General features: G+C 40.2%; 1 protein-coding gene across 1 annotated transcript; it reads right to left on the bottom strand.

The window, feature by feature from the left end:
- Positions 1-890: 890 nt before the first annotated feature.
- Positions 891-15959, bottom strand: LOC121941107 (retinoic acid-induced protein 2-like). The gene is made up of 2 exons (XM_042483827.1): positions 15836-15959; positions 891-3005 (listed from the first exon to the last, which is right to left on the bottom strand). The coding sequence occupies exon 2, from the start codon at positions 2926-2928 to the stop codon at positions 1303-1305; it is 1626 nt and encodes a 541-aa protein (XP_042339761.1). The 5' UTR covers positions 2929-3005; positions 15836-15959; the 3' UTR covers positions 891-1302.
- Positions 15960-18124: the final 2165 nt, after the last annotated feature.

Here is an 18124-nt window from a genome sequence, read left to right as displayed (position 1 = left end):
GTTTTGTCAGCTTTTATTTTGAAGCCGGATCAAAAACTGCTAATTCAGTCAGCAACCTAAACAGCTCTTTTCCAGAAATACTTTCCTTATACTTAGACAGGCCCAGACAAAGTTCTGTTTATATGTGAGGACGATTAAGACGTCCCTTTTTTTTCCCTGCCGTAAAACGAAATAAAATGTATTTAGTCACGACTGAAGGCTGGTGCCAACATTCATGTGAATGAAATTGTGGCTCTGGGTTTTGCCAAGTCCTTATTAGCCTGTCATGCTAGACCCCGACCAATCAGACGGGAATGAATCGCTCCAGTGAGCTACTGATGACTATGGGAATTTCCGATGGTGGGACATGTTTTAACAGTCACGTCCTGCCAGTACACACTGCTCCGCTCTGAACAGTGAGAACCTCAACAACAGTTTTTTTTTTTTAAGGTCTTCAGTGCACTCAAATAAAAATTACACACGGAAACAAACCATGATCCCACATGGAAAAATGGAACCCATGTGCCTTCGCTGTAATTATAAAGTCAAAAATGTTTCTCAACATCTCTGATCTATAAAGACAATTTCCAAAAGCCACACGGAGAGCCCATTAACCCTTTAAAACCTGAGCAATTGCTTTGATTTTTTTCAAAAACATGGTGAGAAGGCAACAAGCAAACTTAACAAAACACGTCCCAAACATTAGCCAAAAATTAGTTTAAAAAAGTTACAAGAAAATCACCATAAAATAAGATACAACAAAAAAAATAAAAAGAAAGAAAAAAAATCACAAAAATAACCTAAAGCAGTGATTAAAAAAAGCATTTATTTAACATATTTTTTCTCTAAAATCATTTTAAATATAATTTTTTTATAACTATAAATTTTAGACATTTAGACATTTTTAGGGGGTTAACTTTCTAATAATCCTACCCTCATGTTTAAAATTAATTTTTAATGACCTTTTACTAATTTCTTGCAAGTTTCTTGCCCATTTTATTGCCTTTTTTCCATGTTTTTGAAAAATCCAGGTTTCAAGGGGTTAAGCAGCCAAACAAAAACATTTCTGGTTTAGTATAACACTGAAAACTAGTGCATTATTTAAAAAAAAAAACACAGAAAAACTCTGATGGAAAGCATTTCTGTAACAGTGTCACACTCAGACATCCACAAACCTCAGCAGTCTCTATGAGCCAAACTCTGATTGGACATGTAAATGTATGAGTTTGATTACAGAACGTCCCCACATGTGTTTTATGTTACACGCTCTGGAAGGATTACCCGAGAGCGGTCCGGCAATTAATCCCCCTCTGCTGTGCACTTTCACTTCCTGGGGAGCAGCGCTGCGAGTCTCTGCTTCTTCATGGGCAGAAAATGGATCTCCTGTGAGTTGACCTTCTTCAATTTGATCGCCCTGTTCTTCGGGACCTTTTTATGCGGGTTGTTTGGGTCGTGCTGCTCGCCGTGTGATGCGGACGGCACCGCGTAGAGCTGCTGCAGAGACGCCCCCTGGCTGCCGTCCCGTTTGATGGAAAAGTTCTTGGTGGAGACTCCTGAGAGGCCTTTAATCTTCCCGCAGAGGATGGCGGGGATGGCGTCCTTCACCGAGACGATGACCTTGGCTGTTTGCGAAGCGCTGACTATCTCGAGGTTTCCGGGTCCGCTCAGAGACGCCTGCTGAGAACTGGACCCACCAGAGCTGCTGTCAACCACCCACTTATGCTGCCGGCTGAACTCCAGCGAAGCCAGACTTCCCAGGAGTTTGGAATCTAAACTCTGAGTGCATTCGACGCCCAGAGACAAAGACGTCCCGCTTGTTTCCTGACCAGAGTGAAAAGCTACTTCTCTGTCTGACTGAACGCACTTTTTCCTCACAGCAGGCACCGACAAGTCGAGCACACTGTCCTGCTGCGGACTGGGGTACTCCTGTTTTAGTTCAACCGGACACGCTCTGACAGAAAGGTCTAGAGCTTGTCCTTCGTCTAGAGGAAGCGAGGATGCATTTTGTGGCTGGAATGACGGCGTGCATTTGCGTGAAGACAATGATGGAGAGGTAGTATCTTTTGGAGAAGTCTGAGTGCTTTTGCTCACAGTGCAAACTGGTTTTGGCATGTTCCCCTTCGAGTCCTCGGTCTGAGGGACGGGGATGGGGATGGGCAGAGGGACGGGCAGAGGCACTGGCAGGGGGATGATGACCGGGTAGGGGACTAAGAGCGTAGCAGGAGGGACTAGTGGCGCCAGAGGGGAGGTGTAGGGAGGTGTGAGGGGAGGAAGAGGGAAGAAGGTGGAGCCTGGTGACTGGCAGGTGGATGAACCCGCCTGGGACGGGAAGAGATCCTGCAGGATGGCTGCAAACGCTGGATTCTGCAGCAGAGAGAGCAGATTGGCTTCCTGCGTCTGTCCTGCTGTCTTCTGATCGACGGCCGGAGGTAAACCAAACGTCAAAGGGTTCTGACACAGGACGTTGTTAGCGGTCTGAGGAATCACAGAGGGGCTCATGTGCTGGATGACCTGCTGATCCAACACCAGAGGAAGAGAAACCGGGCTTTGGCTTGTTATCAAGTACGGTGCTGCCCCCATTTGGCCGAGCTGAGAGCCGGCTGCTCCGGCCATCTGGAGGTGGATGGGCAGCATCAGCGGGCTGTCTCCCAGGCACACCGGGTGCAGCACAGTTGTGGCGACTTTGAGCGCCACGCCTCCCGGAGTTTCAGCGGTGGGACTCACCACTGACGGCGCAGGAGGCTCCACCAGGTTCGACAGCGCTCCTTTGCTCAGTCCAGGCGCGCTGCTGCCGCAGGAATCCGCAGGAGCGAGGGGAGTTACTCCTTCCTCCACCTTACTGGGGATTTCTCCTCCTCCTCCTCCTCCTCCTCCTCCTCCCACCTCCGCGCTGCACACATCCGTCTGGGACTGCGTCATGTTTACAGACACATCGTCGCTGCCCTCCATACTTCAGTTTGAGGAGTCAATCGAAATCTTCAGCAAGTGCTAGTGACAGGTTTCATCCATTATTCTTCTCGGCAGCCCTGAAACAGGAAACAGGATGTTTAATGATGTGCAGGAGTTTCAAACATTTGCTATAATGTGGAAAATCTTACACGTGTACTGAAAACTGTACACAGAGCTGTAGAACGGTCTGGAGTTTGTCCTCTGAGCGATGACATTTGAACGACGCGCTCTGTGTTGCGTCTGTTACAGCTCAAGAAGAACGAGTGTTGGATGTTTTTCTTTATACAGCACTGTGACTTATGAGTTAAACAGCAAAATATTCCATAAAATTATGATTAATATATCGTACTGTGCATGCATATTTATTTCTCAGTGGTCTCATTACTAAAATACATCATACAAGAAATACGTATACAGTAATAAAAACAAATATTTTAGAATAAAAAAACTTCGACTGGCTAAGTATTTAGCGTGACCTCCCTCTTCACTTCACATTTCTTGAACTCTCTTGGGCAGAAAATATGAGATTTACAAAACTAATCTCCAGAGATCAAGACAGATGAAGTTTTTAGAGCTTTAGCCCTAAAAGTCTGAGCTTGTAAGAGACACAGGTCTTTTAGCGCACGGTCACTCTTCCTGGTAGTAAAATCATCGGAATAAATACCCAAGCTGCTTTGACGCTTTATTCTGTTCAGAGAATATATGTTTTGTGGCTGATGGTGACGTTTTGAAGTAAGAAACAGCCTACAGGCTACTCACATCACAGATCATAAACTATACAGAGTCTGTATTAACACCACAGTTTTAATTATTGACATATTCAGTGACACAAAGACATGTGGTTTGTGTGATTTGAGGAATAACATCAGTGCAGATGTGAAGCCTTGACTATAGGCCATCTGACTAATCTTTAATGAGAGCTGTAGTCTTGTTTTTTTCCTCTGTGTTTGACTGTTAGGCTGATATTTTTCATTTATTTATGTAGTTTAAGGATGACAGGTCTGCTCAGCTGATTTATATACGGCAGCAAACTGATATGTTGCTCTTTTTCATGAGAATTTGTGTAAAATGGAAGTTTGTTTATTAAGATCCCCATTAGCTTCTGGTTTAAACAGCAGCTACTCATCCTGTGGACTTTTTATTGACAATTTTTCATTAGCAAGATTATATAAATACACAACATTTATACTCACAGTCTGACTAAACACATTACAACACACAACAATCAACACAAACTCAAAGACCGACTAATATAAACAGTCGCTCCACAGAATGATAAAATACCTGGAAATTTATCTTTTATATCAGAAGAAAAACGAGACAGAGACCATTAAAAGTAAACATCATATAAAGTGTGCGTCACTATTTCTTGTGTACGTAAATACAATCTTAACTTTTCGTGAAAACATATTTATATTACTTTCAGAAATCCAAAAACATAATGCACTGTTCTCTGTATGTCTTCAGAAAATGACTGTTAACTGCTGAGAAGCTGAACCACAAAAAGAAATCACAGATCGCCTGTGAAGCATTTTAATAGGCGACTGTGTCACAATTGGAGACTGCAGACAAACTGATATATGGGTCCGATAACATTTTAATGAATCAGATCTGACAGGATGCGAGTGTTTCTGTGACTTCCTGCACAGTCTAAATGCTGCTGGAGAAGTCAAAAATCTGTCTGACTTGATCGCAGCTTTTTGTCACCGCCTCCTGCTGCGGCCGCCTGCTCTCGTCCGCTTTCCAAGCGTCTCGAACGAGCCCAAAGACACAAAATTTATCCCAACCCTTAGTCTCAAAATATATAAAGTACAGCTCCAAAAGACATCCTGCAGTTCCCATAATGCACCCCTTCCTGCCAAGTAAACACTCACATCTTTGAAATCGCACACCTCCGTTTGTCACACAACCTTTCTGTTACAAAATCTGTCATTTTCCAACCATCTCTGAGATAACCCCGATGACATCACCATGACATCATCAAGCTCACCTTCTCAGGCTTGAAAAAGCTCCACCTGAGCTGCGGCGGAGATTATCCTACAGTTTTCACAGGCTGAGGAGATCTGTAAACGGACACTGACAGCCTGTGTAAAATTAGCAAAGCGTCCCTTTAAATAAAGTTTCAATTGGCCCAGTTCCTACATATTGTGGCTGTAGCCTGATAGAAAATCTCTCCCACTGAGGGAAAAACTCAACATACAATTAAAATGCATCATCCAGAGCACAAGTCATCCCATAAAACAATGATCATAATCATCATAAATCATCACAACTGACCACGTAGGAGCCGAGAAGATGTAATATAAAACAGGAAATTGAGAGTGGGCACATGACCGAGGCGGTCTGTTGTACGTCCCAGCCCTGTTATCTCCAGCTGTTACTGTGATTAAAAATTAAAAGGTAAACAGAGACTGGCCCAACATGAAGCTGGTGACAGCGCGGCTGTTGTGTGTCTGATGTAAAGCACTTTGTTGGCTCCTTCAGGTGCACAAATAAACCGTATGTATGTGGTTTTTGTGCCCAAACGTAACCGCATGATATCCATAGCCTGTTATTAAAATGCAGAAATAGTAAAGTTTCAGTGTTTCGGCCATAAAATAATGCAATGTATCCATGTTTTACCCTGTTTTTGGTGACTAGGTTGGGGAAATTAAATATTGTACAGCGCTAGTGCAACAACAGTGGCAGTAAAGTTTGGCATCGAAATATAAAATTCGGCATTGAATAAGGAAACAATAGAACTGAAAATCCACTGAAAAATAAAACAAACATTGTATTTCATTCTGATTTTTTTGCACTTTTTTCTACAACAGTGTATTAGGGCCAGATAAAAAAAAAAACTGAGGGCATCATTTCAATAAAAAAGTCCGACCTTTCCAAGATTAATGTTGCAAATTTGTGAGAAAAATTGACATTTCTGAGAAAAAAAGTCTTATATTCACATCTGTGAAGAAAAAAAGACAGATACGTTTTTTTGTGTTTGGGGGGATCAAAGCACCACATCATTTCACTTTGTATCAACCTCATCACACACACGCTGCCAAAGCATGTCTTTAAAATCAGTATGTGCTTTTCATCTGATAGGCCCAGTTCACCTTAATGTCTCTTCACAGTCCAGATGCTGATGAGAATCTGGTGATTTCGGGCTAAAGAAATAAGTATTTCCTTATTGCTAAATCCAATTGCAAAGTATAATTTGATAAGTTTCTCCACTGCAGGCATAAAACAGCAGCGTCTGCGTGTTGAGGTTAATCTAAAGTGAAGTGATGTGGTGCTTTGATCCCAAGAAACACTATTTTTCTGAATTTTTTCTCACAAATTTGCAACTTTATGAACTCAGAGAAGATCCTATTTTTTCTTTTCAAATTTGCAACATTACTCTTGGAAATTCTGAGTTTTTTTCTCAAAATATTACCTTCCGTTTTTTAACATTTTTTTAACCCAGCGGCCTTGATAAGCCATCGTAGAAAAGAGAGTGACATGAAGGAAAACAAAAAAACAAAAGATTGTTAAAGAAAAACATCAGAATGCAAAAAATATCAAAATAAAAATGTTTAAAGCCTGTTTTATTTTTCAGTGGATTATTCTTAGTGCCAGTGTTTTTGAAGGCCAAATTTTATTTTTAATTCTCTATACTCTATGCCGCCAACAAAGATAAACACAAAAACAGATCATCTGCTTCCTGATCATAAAAAAAAATGGCCTTTATGCAGTGAAACACACTCCTCACTCCATTATGCTGCTTGTGTTTTCCTCATTAGAGACAGAATTAACAGTCTTTAATTTTCCCATCATTCCCTTGTTCCCCTCCCCCACTTTGGTTAAGGTTAAGCCCGAGGTTAGAAGACATACGCAGCTGAAGAGGGAGAAGTCTTAAATTCACACCCCCGAGCTTCAATAAGCCGATATAGACGAGGTTTTACTGGAATAAAAGTTCATAATTGATCCATCTCAGGACCTTTCTGTCTCTCCAGGACAGCATCTCCGTTGTTATCATGCTTTTATAATCCCACTGCGTGTTGGCTTTCCTCCTCACTACATGACACTTCCACACGACACATGTCCTGCCTGCACTGGCTGTCAGCCCTCATCCATCTGCACTGATAAAACATCCCCTGGGTGCCTGCGGACACAATGCATCCGATGTCAGCCAGGTCAATTATTCATACTGATGGGAGCACCGAGGATAATACGTTCACTTTTAACAACCTGAAATCCAACAACAAAGACTCCCATACCTTTTAAATTAACAGCTCAATTAAATGCACACATGCAGTTCCAATTTTCCTGCAAAAGCGTGACACTTTTTTCTGAACAGCCTTCATGTGGTGTTGGGTTGCCTCAGAGAGCAGCGAGGAGGAGCGCTCGATCCCCCCAGGCCGTGCTTTACATTGTGCTGTAGCATAGATGAGACATTGTAACACGGCTCTGATGGATTACACGCAGGATTCTGCAGCCAGACGGTCGGCCGATAACCTCGTCGCCGTTTCACGCATGAGAGAGGTCCGGGAAGCGTGTGCACCTCGGGAATACTACCACACGCTTTAACACACCCTGTAAGACCCCAATAAAAGCTTTCGTGCATTTATGGCTTGAGGCTTCTGTGCTTGTTCCAACACAGTCTGGAGTCGAAGGGCATTTTAAGGGAAAACTCGCCACCTTTTATATGAATGTTTGATCATTGTTGATGCTAATGTAGAGAATATAAATTCTTCAGTGCGTGCTATATTGACGGTAGGCGGGTTTCCATTACAGATTTGTGCAAAACGTACGCGATATTTTTAAAGTGTCCATAAAACAACATTATGAGATGACTGTGTTTCCATTGAATGATGTTATGTGACGTCTCCTCTCATGATAACATTTCGAGAAGCATGATGATGGATGTTCAAAACATGAACAGGTTTATTCCTATTGCAGCCACCACACTAGCCGCCATTATTTCCAATCTAAGGCGACGTAGGCGTGTCATGCAAGCGATAATGGAAAGACAAGCTCCTTACACATGGGAGGGATTTCTAGGAGGTGATAGTACACAATTTCAGAGGAATTGTGGATTCAACATTTCTGGATGATCCGCTCAACTTCTCAAGAGTTATGTGATGCAATAACAACTCTTGTAAGCGCCTGCTGCATCATGTTCCCACTGACAAGCGCATAGCCATAGCTGTTTATAAACTGGCTTCCTGTGCAGAGTGACCTATAAAAGCCAAAAAAGTGTTTCCATTGCAGTTTTACGAAGCATGGCTTTTTCAAATTGCCTGAAATACCACCTCATGCAAGCATAAAAACTTTCAACAATATCAGATAGCACAATTTGAGGGTTCATGGAAACCCACCTAGTGATGAATTTGGATGCTGGAAGAGCTACAGGCTGGATTTCACCTCCGGCTGCAGGGGGGCGTGCTCTACACGCCCCTCGACAATCGAGCTTCTCTTTGACTGTATCAAACTGTCCGCGGCTGCCGTTGAATAATCATAAAAAATCTCTTCTCTTACCACTTTTCCTTGACCTCGAAAAATGTCATGGGGTCAAGGAAAAATGCAAAGGAGATTCTATAAAGATTTAAATGACCACTGCAGTGCTAAAGGCCCAGACACACCAAACCGACATCTGAGCGGTGACGAAAGCCCCCTGCTGCGTAGCTCACGCTGCTTTGTCGCAGCCAAAAAGTTGCACGTGAACACACCAAACCGACGGCCAGCCAGCATGTGTGTTCTGCACCTGCGTGAGAGGAAATACTCCTCTACACCAGCAAAGAGCTCATCTGTATTCATAATATCGTTAATATCATCATGATCATTACTTTGTTTCACAAGGATCTAAAAATGGGAGAAAAACCCTTTGTTCAATCTGCCTCACAGATTTTTCACAAACTTTTTCTTTATAATACTTCCCTGTTTACTCCCATCAGAACGTTGGTTACGTGATTGCAACCGTCCCTATTACATGGAATATACGCAAATTACTGCCTCATGATTATGTGGGTTATATATGAATTTTGGTACATAACCTCTCATGTTAAATATATGAACAGCACATGAGAACATCTGGAGAAATACAGGCTATACTTATAACTTTTAAACCTCAGCTACAACATGTTTTGGCCAACAAAGTCATAGCTATAGTGGGTCACGTGCGATGCATCCTGTGCAATGCACGGCTCAGCAAGCAGGAGAACTCAGTCAGTATAGCACGCACTGAGGGATTTATTGCTTCATTCGACTATATTTACCATCAACACTGATTGGAGATTCACATAAAAGGTGGCGGATTTTCCCTCTGAGGGTTCAAAGAGGAAGGCAGCAGTTCTTTTATAGGCCAGAGTATCATGGCTGTCTACATGCATGTAATAGACATAAAAAACACATCCTGCTTTGTCATCGTGAAAACTCATTCTGCAAGTCATGGGACCACAGGCCACACAAAAAAGGCAGTTTGTAGACATGAGAATCCAAGTAAAAGTACGGGAATACATCCATCTCAGGCCCAATCCACAAATACTTGGGCGTTTAAAATTCCTCTGTGCATGTTCGCTCTTCATCCATACAGCTGTGTTTTTGGTCACTGAAAGCAAACTTTTTAGAAAACTCTGTTCAGGGTGAATATACATAGAGACTATATTTTCAGTTTTGACATGTAGACAGAAAAAAATCTAAGAGTTTTTGGCTCGTGATGTCGCAGTGAGAGTTGTTGTCTTTTCTGAGGCTTCCCAAATGACGCGACATTTTGTGCAAACGTACAGGAGGCCAAAATAGTGACTGCTATAACGCTGCTAACAGGACTTTTGCTGCATCCATGTGTCATAAAGAAGTCGTAGTTTGGGAATTGGGAATTCGTTCTTCGTTGTGTTTGTTTGCTTTGAGGTCGTAAAGTGGGAAGAACATGAAGGCTACAAAGAAGATGGGTTGCATTTTAATGGTAAGAGAGGTTTCCAGTTTCTTTATATTTTTATAAATTATTTTATTTTTTATACATTTTATATATATTATATTTTTATATTTAATCTAGGTCACTCTACATGGACAGCAGTTAGTTTAAACACCATATTACATTTTACATGTGATCAAAAACTGATATTTAATACGTGAATTAATTAAAAAAAGTTTATTACCACTAACCAAACATTGACTTTTGCCCGCCATGTTTATGCATTTATGACAACAAGTCGGCAACTCGTGTTATAAAATAATGTTTAATCAATCATGCTTTATAATTAAAAGTTTGCTTTCTTGCTACTGATAGCTACTGGGAACAAAATAACAAAATGTATAATTTTTTACTGTCATTTGTTGACACTTCTGTTGTTTTCCGCCATTTTTAAGCTGCCCCGAAACATCATGTAAATGTCACAACTCGGGAACTCGGGTATCATTGAAATTTCCTAATTTACTTCATATTTCATAACGCAAACATACTTCATATTTACAACTTTGGAGGGCTGTTGATGTGCTAGTAACTCACAAATAAAATAAGGCAAATATGCATGTGTATAAATGTACAGTTACTCTTTTATTATATTGAGGAACGAAGGCATCAAAGTGCACTATGATGCACTAATGCAACCCTTCACTGATGACCTTTTTCCAGGCTTCTGATTGGCCAACGTCATCTTTTTCTGTGCGTCGCTGCCTGTTGGTTTGGTAGGCTGTTGATAGCACTTTATGGATTTTGATTTTGGACTTTTTTTTCGAGGATGAAGGAGGAAATTTTTCAAAAATATCCCATATACTTGTGGATTAAACCTCACGCACATAATGTCTGCATGCCTGTACCTCGCTTTTATTTTCTTAAGTCTCCTAAGTCTCTATAATAAAATAAACAAGGAAAACTGGACTTTATATTCTAAATTAAGAACCAAAGTAGGAAATAAGGATGTATTCTATTTTTCCATTTTCTGATACTATGGCCTCACTCGCCTTCCAGGAAGTTTGTGGCAAGACATTTCCTGCTTGATAACGTGGTCATGAGATCTGTGACACGATAAAGCCTCGCTGACCAAAGAAGTCTTTCTTTGTTAAAACTCCCCTACTGTCTCAGGCTGTGATGATTCGGCCTGACTGTGCACAAAGCCAGAAAAATATAACCCAGATTATACACTCGGTCTAACTGCTCCTCTTTACTCAGCTTCAAGGGTGAAATAACTTTTTATGCTCCAGCTTTTTGTTGTATGAGAAGACATTTTTTAAAAAAAGTGAGCATTACTCTGAGCCCTCAGATCAGGTGACCTGATGCTAATCAGTAATCACCTCACGCAGCAGCTCGCAGCTCGACTCGCTCCTCGACGAATCATGTGAGAACGATGTCAAACGCTGCAGACGAGCAGCAGAAGAGGGAAGTTTCACCAGCGGAGAGGAGAGTGAGCCAAAGTACACAGAGATCATCTTTGTTTTTTCCCCCCGTTACAGTATCGGACTGTGACTTTGCTTTGTCTCCGTATTATCACAGAGAGAGAAGGTCACAGAAAGATGTCACACATCAATAAACAACTTGCTGATATTCCACAAGTCAGCTAAATCTACTCTTTTAGATCCCGAGTTAAAGGGCCAGTGTGCAGCATTTAGAGGGATATATTGGCACAAGTGGAATATGATATAATGAGTATGTTTTTTTATAGTGAATAATCACCTGAAATTAAGAATGACTGTTTTTGTTATTATATCTACACAGGAAACAGGTCCTCATTCCCAGAGATCACAATATTGAAGTCCATGTTTCTACAGTAGCCCAGAACAGACAAACTTAAGACTAACGCTTTTTACAGAGAGATCACTCAATAGAGCCGCTACGAAGTCCCGTCTTCATACCACCTTTGCATTATATATATATACATATACAGTACTGTGCAGAGGTCTTAGGCCAACAAAGATTTGATTTTTTTTAGCAAAGCTATAATGTTGATATGTATCAATTCATTACTCAGTCTCTTTATTAAGATATAAACAAAGAATACAGACAAACACCAAAAAAGTCAGAACAAATTTGAGTTTTTGGACTCAATATTTAGTGTGAATCATGGAATCGTACAACATTAACAAAAGGTAGCTAAAACAATCAATATTAGGCTTCGGACGTGTCTTGAATGCAACCTGATGTGAATAAACCAGAAGTTTAGTGTTGTAAATCTCAAAATGTCTGCCCAACTTCACCCTGCTGAAGTAATTTTATTCTGAAATATTTGTGTTTTTAATGCTGAATACAGATTTCCTTTATGTTGTGGTTATATTTTTGTAACAAGACTACTGGGAAATAAATATTTATAACTGTTGTAACCTTGCAAAATAAAGTTTAAGATGGCCTAATACTTTTACACAGTACTGTATATAGATTTATATATATATATATATATATATATATATAGAGAGAGAGAGAGAGAGAGAGAGAGAGAGAGCGAGAGAGACAGAGACAGTTGTGTTGTGTTATTCACTGTCAAGTCTCTATTTGATCACGTGTTTACAGGATAAGATCATAGGTTAGTTATTTTATAAAGACACACATGGGCTCTTCATAACTTTGTAAACGCCTTACGCCACTGGAACTGTATCACCTCCAGCTAAATCTAACACCTCTTAAACAGCATCTGTCAACCCGTAATCACACAAAAATTCAGATTGCAAGGTCTGCGATCTGTCAGAAAATTAATTACAACCTTGTGTACAAAAATAGCTTTGGGGTTAAACATATTAATCTTCCAAAGACCGGCTTGTAAACAGAGTCAGAGTTTTCCATTTCCACATGATGATACAGTTTGTAGATTAGGCTGTTAAAAATAGCATCAGTGTTTCCATTAAATATGAGCTAATGCAAGAAACGCGCAACGCAAACAAACCTGCAATCTTGTGTCTTTAAGTACTGATAAGAGCAGCAACGCGCCGAGCGCCGTTTGCAGCTCTCATCTGTAAGAGGTTTGTGTTCACCAGCCAGTAACAGCTAATTGAGTAAATAGAAACGTAACAGGGAGCCAAATGAAATCCCTCCCCTGTCCCCGTTACTGTAATGATTTCCACATTTCCTTTTTTCCTTTCCTTGCGTAAGTCAATAGCAGAGAGAAAACAACAACGCCTTCAACTCAATTGCATTAAACTGCACTGCAGTCCAAATACATTACAAGAACGACTCACTTTCTTTGCCCCGGTAATATTTCCTTATTCTGGGTTTGATTTGCAGACCACGGGGAACAAAGCACCGGGGACGCACCGAGCACGGCTGATGATCTAAAGGTCATCGCCCTCAACACCCCTCCGCTCCGATAGCCAATTACATCTCATTAGAGAGACACATGGAGCCTCATCATGAGCTTCACGTCCTCAGAGTGCTCCCACATCAGGACAGATTTTCTTTTATTCTGCTGGTTGTCCTCCAGCTGTTCTCCTAAATGCCGCCGTAATAGTCAAATCTGATGAATAATTCAACACGACTAATGCATACAATGGGAATAGTGATCATTGTGTCACAGTTTTACCCGTTTTGCTGCTGAGAAATCCTTATCAAATGGAGAAATGGAAACAATATTTAACCAATTAGCCAAATTTAAATACATTTATACAGAGGGCTTACACCGCTGGGTCAAGTGTTGTTATGTATATGAACCATACTGCGCTCATTAGCAAACGGGTGGCTGCACAAGACCAAAGGATGTGAATAATCAGAGACTGGACCTCCCAGTTTCCACAACATTTTTGTTTTTAAACCACAAATTTCATGCTTAATACTTTGTATGGCCATCTGTCAATTTCTGGCTGAAAGTGGATTTGAGCTGGTGATTTTGCTCTGATAAACGGAAAAAATGACTAAGAGGAGTCGCATATTTAGACTTTAAAGACATGCTACACACATGGTATCTTGGTAAGATTCTCTACAATTCGATCATTCAATTAATTTTACTGAAACCACGAGCACCAAAGAAGACGGTATTACAGACATAGTAAACAAGAGAGAAGAAAATATCTCATAATAATAAGTTGTTTTTTTTTCAGTTCATGTAGTAACGTCTTAGTGCCTTTTCTTTGTTTGTATTACTTTTGTTTGTTTCTTTGCTTGTTTGGGTTGTTTGGCAGATTTTCAGGTAATTTTTTTGTACTTTCCACACATTTCTTGCTTACTTCTGGGTCGGTTCCTTTTTTTGTTGCTCATTACCGTTTTTCCATGTTTTTGAAAAGAATCAGTTAAGCCAACAATGAGGCTTAGCACTAAAATCAGGATAAATTGTGCCATCTGCACAAAAAAGGTAGTAATATCACATACTGTGGTGTCGAGATGTATGAGGAAATGCAGGAAATGGGAATCAAATCAAATTTTCTTCATGAAGGAGGACCCCCCTTTTACTGTGCCCCCGTCCTCTAAAAAGCAAAGCAACGCCCCTGTTTAGAGATAATAGTAAGAAATCATTTCCCACTAAAGAAACTGAACATTACAAATTACAAAGTGGACTAGAAACATTAGAAATTAAAATGGGCACAATGTTTTCCTGCTTCAAGTGTATAGAAGCCCAAAATAAGACTATTTATGAAAGTGTTTCTGCAAAAGCTGCTAAAATGCACCACTTTCTGGTAGCAGATCTATGATTGCACGAGATGATGGGACACCAGTGTAATGCACACTCAATGACCTGGCCATGCTCCACCTGCCCAACTAACGCCAAACACAGGCATCATCAGCCCCGAAAAATTCTCACTTTGAGTGATCAGTGTCACTAAAGCAAGATGCTCCACTTACCTACACATATTTCTGGGATTTAACTACATTTACTGGATTTTTCTCAGATTTTAGGAAATTTCTAGGATTTAAAGACATTTCTGGGATTTTAGGGCGCATCTCAGATTTTAGGACATTTCTTGGATTGCAGGACATTTCTTAGATTTTAAGACATAACAAAGATTTCAGATATTTCAAGGATTTTAAGACATTTCTTGCATTTTAGGACATTTCTAGGATTTTAGGACATTAATGTCTTAGGACCTCTGTTGGGAGGTGCAGGGAATTCTCCATTGGCATTTTTTTTTTCATAAACAAGCTTTATTTTGATGCTGTTTTATGCACTCTGGCATCTAATGTATACTAACAGCACAAAAACAATTCCCAGAGTGAATTGCTTTATTATTATAGTAAATTAGAAAATGGTTGGGGGGCCACCTGGCACCCTATAGGGGGCCTGATCTGAATTACTCATATTACCCACTAACATCTTGTTTTGCACCCCCATTCAAAGCAGTGCAGAACCGGGCCTGATGCACACAGTCTATTGAATCCAGTGTTACTGAGACAGGCCCTGAGTGTGACACCGCCGGGTTCATCTGAGGATATTTTCATTATTTCCTCCATGGTGACATTTTTAACCCCCCACAGACAGCATTTACCGTCCTCCCGGACAGAGAGGCGGATCCTGAGGCCGGTCTCCGGTGTGTCTGGTCCCTCAGAGAGCCGACGGTTCGCCATGAAAATCAGGAGGCTGTGCGCCGTGTGTGCGCACATCTCCACACATCACACGGCTGCAACATGAAGGGCTGAGGGCGCGTGACGCTCCGCTGCCATTTAACACGTTAATATACGGCAGCGAGAGGGTCCTCGTGCTTAATCACAACACGTTATTTTTAAAGTTTCAGTACAGCTGGCGCATTTTTAAATAAACGAGCTCGCGCTGACAGGCAGTACGCGTTTCACGGTGCAAGCTAGCTGCGCAAATCACCTCTAAATGTGGAAAAAAACGGCTTTAAAACGTTTTAAAACCGAGCGCGTGCCACGAGTTTAATAATTCCCAGTTAATCCACGTGCTAATGTTCAAACGAATTAATGTTTCAACGACGTACACATGAGAGGAGCCTGAGCTCACCCTGTTTCATCTCCTGCCCTTTAATCTAATTCTGCCATTAAAATCCAGTTTTACCGCAAACATCAACATTCACTCACCCAACAAGCAGACGAGCGCGTGAGCAGCTCCCCAAACCAGCTGCCGTCTCTCACTTATCAATGAATGAGACCCGGAATACTTTCAAATAAATAGATAAGCTTCTATTTATCTCTTCATTGCGGTCTCGTCGTAGCGACTCCAGACTGAAGCTGCGCACGCAGCTCCGTCAGCGGGTCCTCCTCCTCCTCCTCCTCCTCCTCCTCCTCTTTACCCTGCACCCAGGGACACAGAGGCTTAAGAAAATTAATTAATAAATACATTTCAAAAAAGGAAAAAAAGTGGAGACGTAATATTTGAAACAACAGTATATCTCACAGGGCAACAAAAGACAAAAATAAATACTCACATTAAATCATCCATATAGTTGCATAAATAAATGTATACTTAAATAAATAAATGTGCCATACTTGGAAAACTACATTTAAAAAAAAAAAGTCTTCCATATAGATTAAACACTAAAATAAACAAACTTAAAGTCATCCACATAGCTGCAATAAATAATCAAATTTAAACTTAAAAATCCATATAGCTGCAAAATAAAAAAAATAAAAAAATAATTGCACAAACTCAAACTTAAAAATCACCAATATAATTGCAATAAATAAATAAATGCACTAACTTCAATTTTAAATAGTCATACATATAGTTGCAATATTAAATAAACAAGCTTAACTTAGTCATTCATATAGTTGCAATAAATGAACCAATTTACTTCCAAAAATATCAGTATAGTTGCAAAAAAATAAATGCACAAACTCAAACATCCATTTAATTGCAATAAATAAAAAAATGCACTAACTTAACCATAAAAAAACTGTCCATAGGGCTGTGATAAATAAATATGCACACCTAAAGAAAATCATCCATATTGTTGCAAAACAAATAAATGTACAAACCTAATCTTAAAAACTGTAGGATTTTGTATAGTTACAAAAATAATTACAAACTTAACATTTCAATACTCCCCCATATATTTGAAATAAATAATGAATGCACAAAGAACATCATCTAGAGTTAAGATAAATAAATACACAAACTTAATTTTAAAAAAATCATCCGTAAAGTTGCCATAAATGAACAGATATACAAACCTAACAAAAAAATCATTCATGATGTGTAAACACAACAAAAATACAAATAAAAATAAAACACTATATTTTATTTACACCAGATACTTTTCTATAATAAATTAATGAATTATTAAGATTTATTTGGGTTTAAATGGATAATTTATTTTAATTGCACCCTTATGTCCTCTAGAAATTATTCCCAAATAGTGCCAAGCAACAGATCTGTGAAATCAAGTATAGTGTGGAAGTAATTCTTATCATATCCACAAAAAAAAGCCCAAAACCCTCAGGGGAATGGACTGAGACTTAATCAGAAGGCTTCAGTGGATTTTAATGAAAATAAAGTCCCACACATTGATAGAGTTTAGGAAACAGGAATCATTTCTGAATGCTGGAGAGGTTTTTTCACTGTACTTTATTCCTTCATTTCATACTCCGGGCAGTATTAGGCTGGTGAGCTGATGACAGCAGCAGAGCTGTATGGAGTTTGGCAGCTGCAGATGAAAGTCTGGTAGTGACAGGCCCGGGTGAGCTCGATCCCCTGGGTCTCCATATCAGTCCCAGCCAGCCTCGGGCTCTGCCTCGGGGCCCCGGGGCCTCTCATTGTTCCGCAGGGAGGCTGTTTAATGCACTATAATGAGCCTCACAATATACCCTGGTGGTCTGATGGTGACTTTGGTGTGGTTACCTCCTCGGTGCTCCTCCCCCACCCCGTCTACACTTACTATTACTCACATGTGGAGATGCAGCAGATCAGGGCTCAACGTGCTGCTGTCAGGATGCACAACCAAAAATTCTTAACCAAACCGTGAATTTCAGACTGTCTTCCAGCTATAGTGTAGTCGAAATATGTCTTGCAGGTGCTGTCATGTAAGATAATTGGTTGGCCTGTATTGTGTGTTTTAACTCCAGTCTGTTTTTGGTATATTTATGGCACACATGCTGTTAAAATGAGTGAAATAAAAAATATAAATAAATCCCAGAAATGATAGCTGAACAGTCATAAATGTTATACACGTATCCCTTCAAAAAGATTGGAGCATCTACAGTACAATTGTAATTAAACGAGGTCCCTGAAGGTCATTTGAGCTCTCTTTGCATTTAGGGACAGTACACAAATTACTTAAGATAGGGCGGGGTGCTTAATTTCCTATATTATTTTATTTATTAAAAAGCAATAACCTCCCAAGCTTTATATTATATATGTGGATCTCATCC

This window comes from Plectropomus leopardus, chromosome 3 (genome assembly GCF_008729295.1).
Source record: "Plectropomus leopardus isolate mb chromosome 3, YSFRI_Pleo_2.0, whole genome shotgun sequence".
Taxonomy (NCBI): Eukaryota; Metazoa; Chordata; class Actinopteri; order Perciformes; family Serranidae; genus Plectropomus; species Plectropomus leopardus.
The sequence above is the reverse complement of the archived record's forward strand: the minus strand, read 5'-3'. Positions and strand labels throughout refer to the sequence as shown.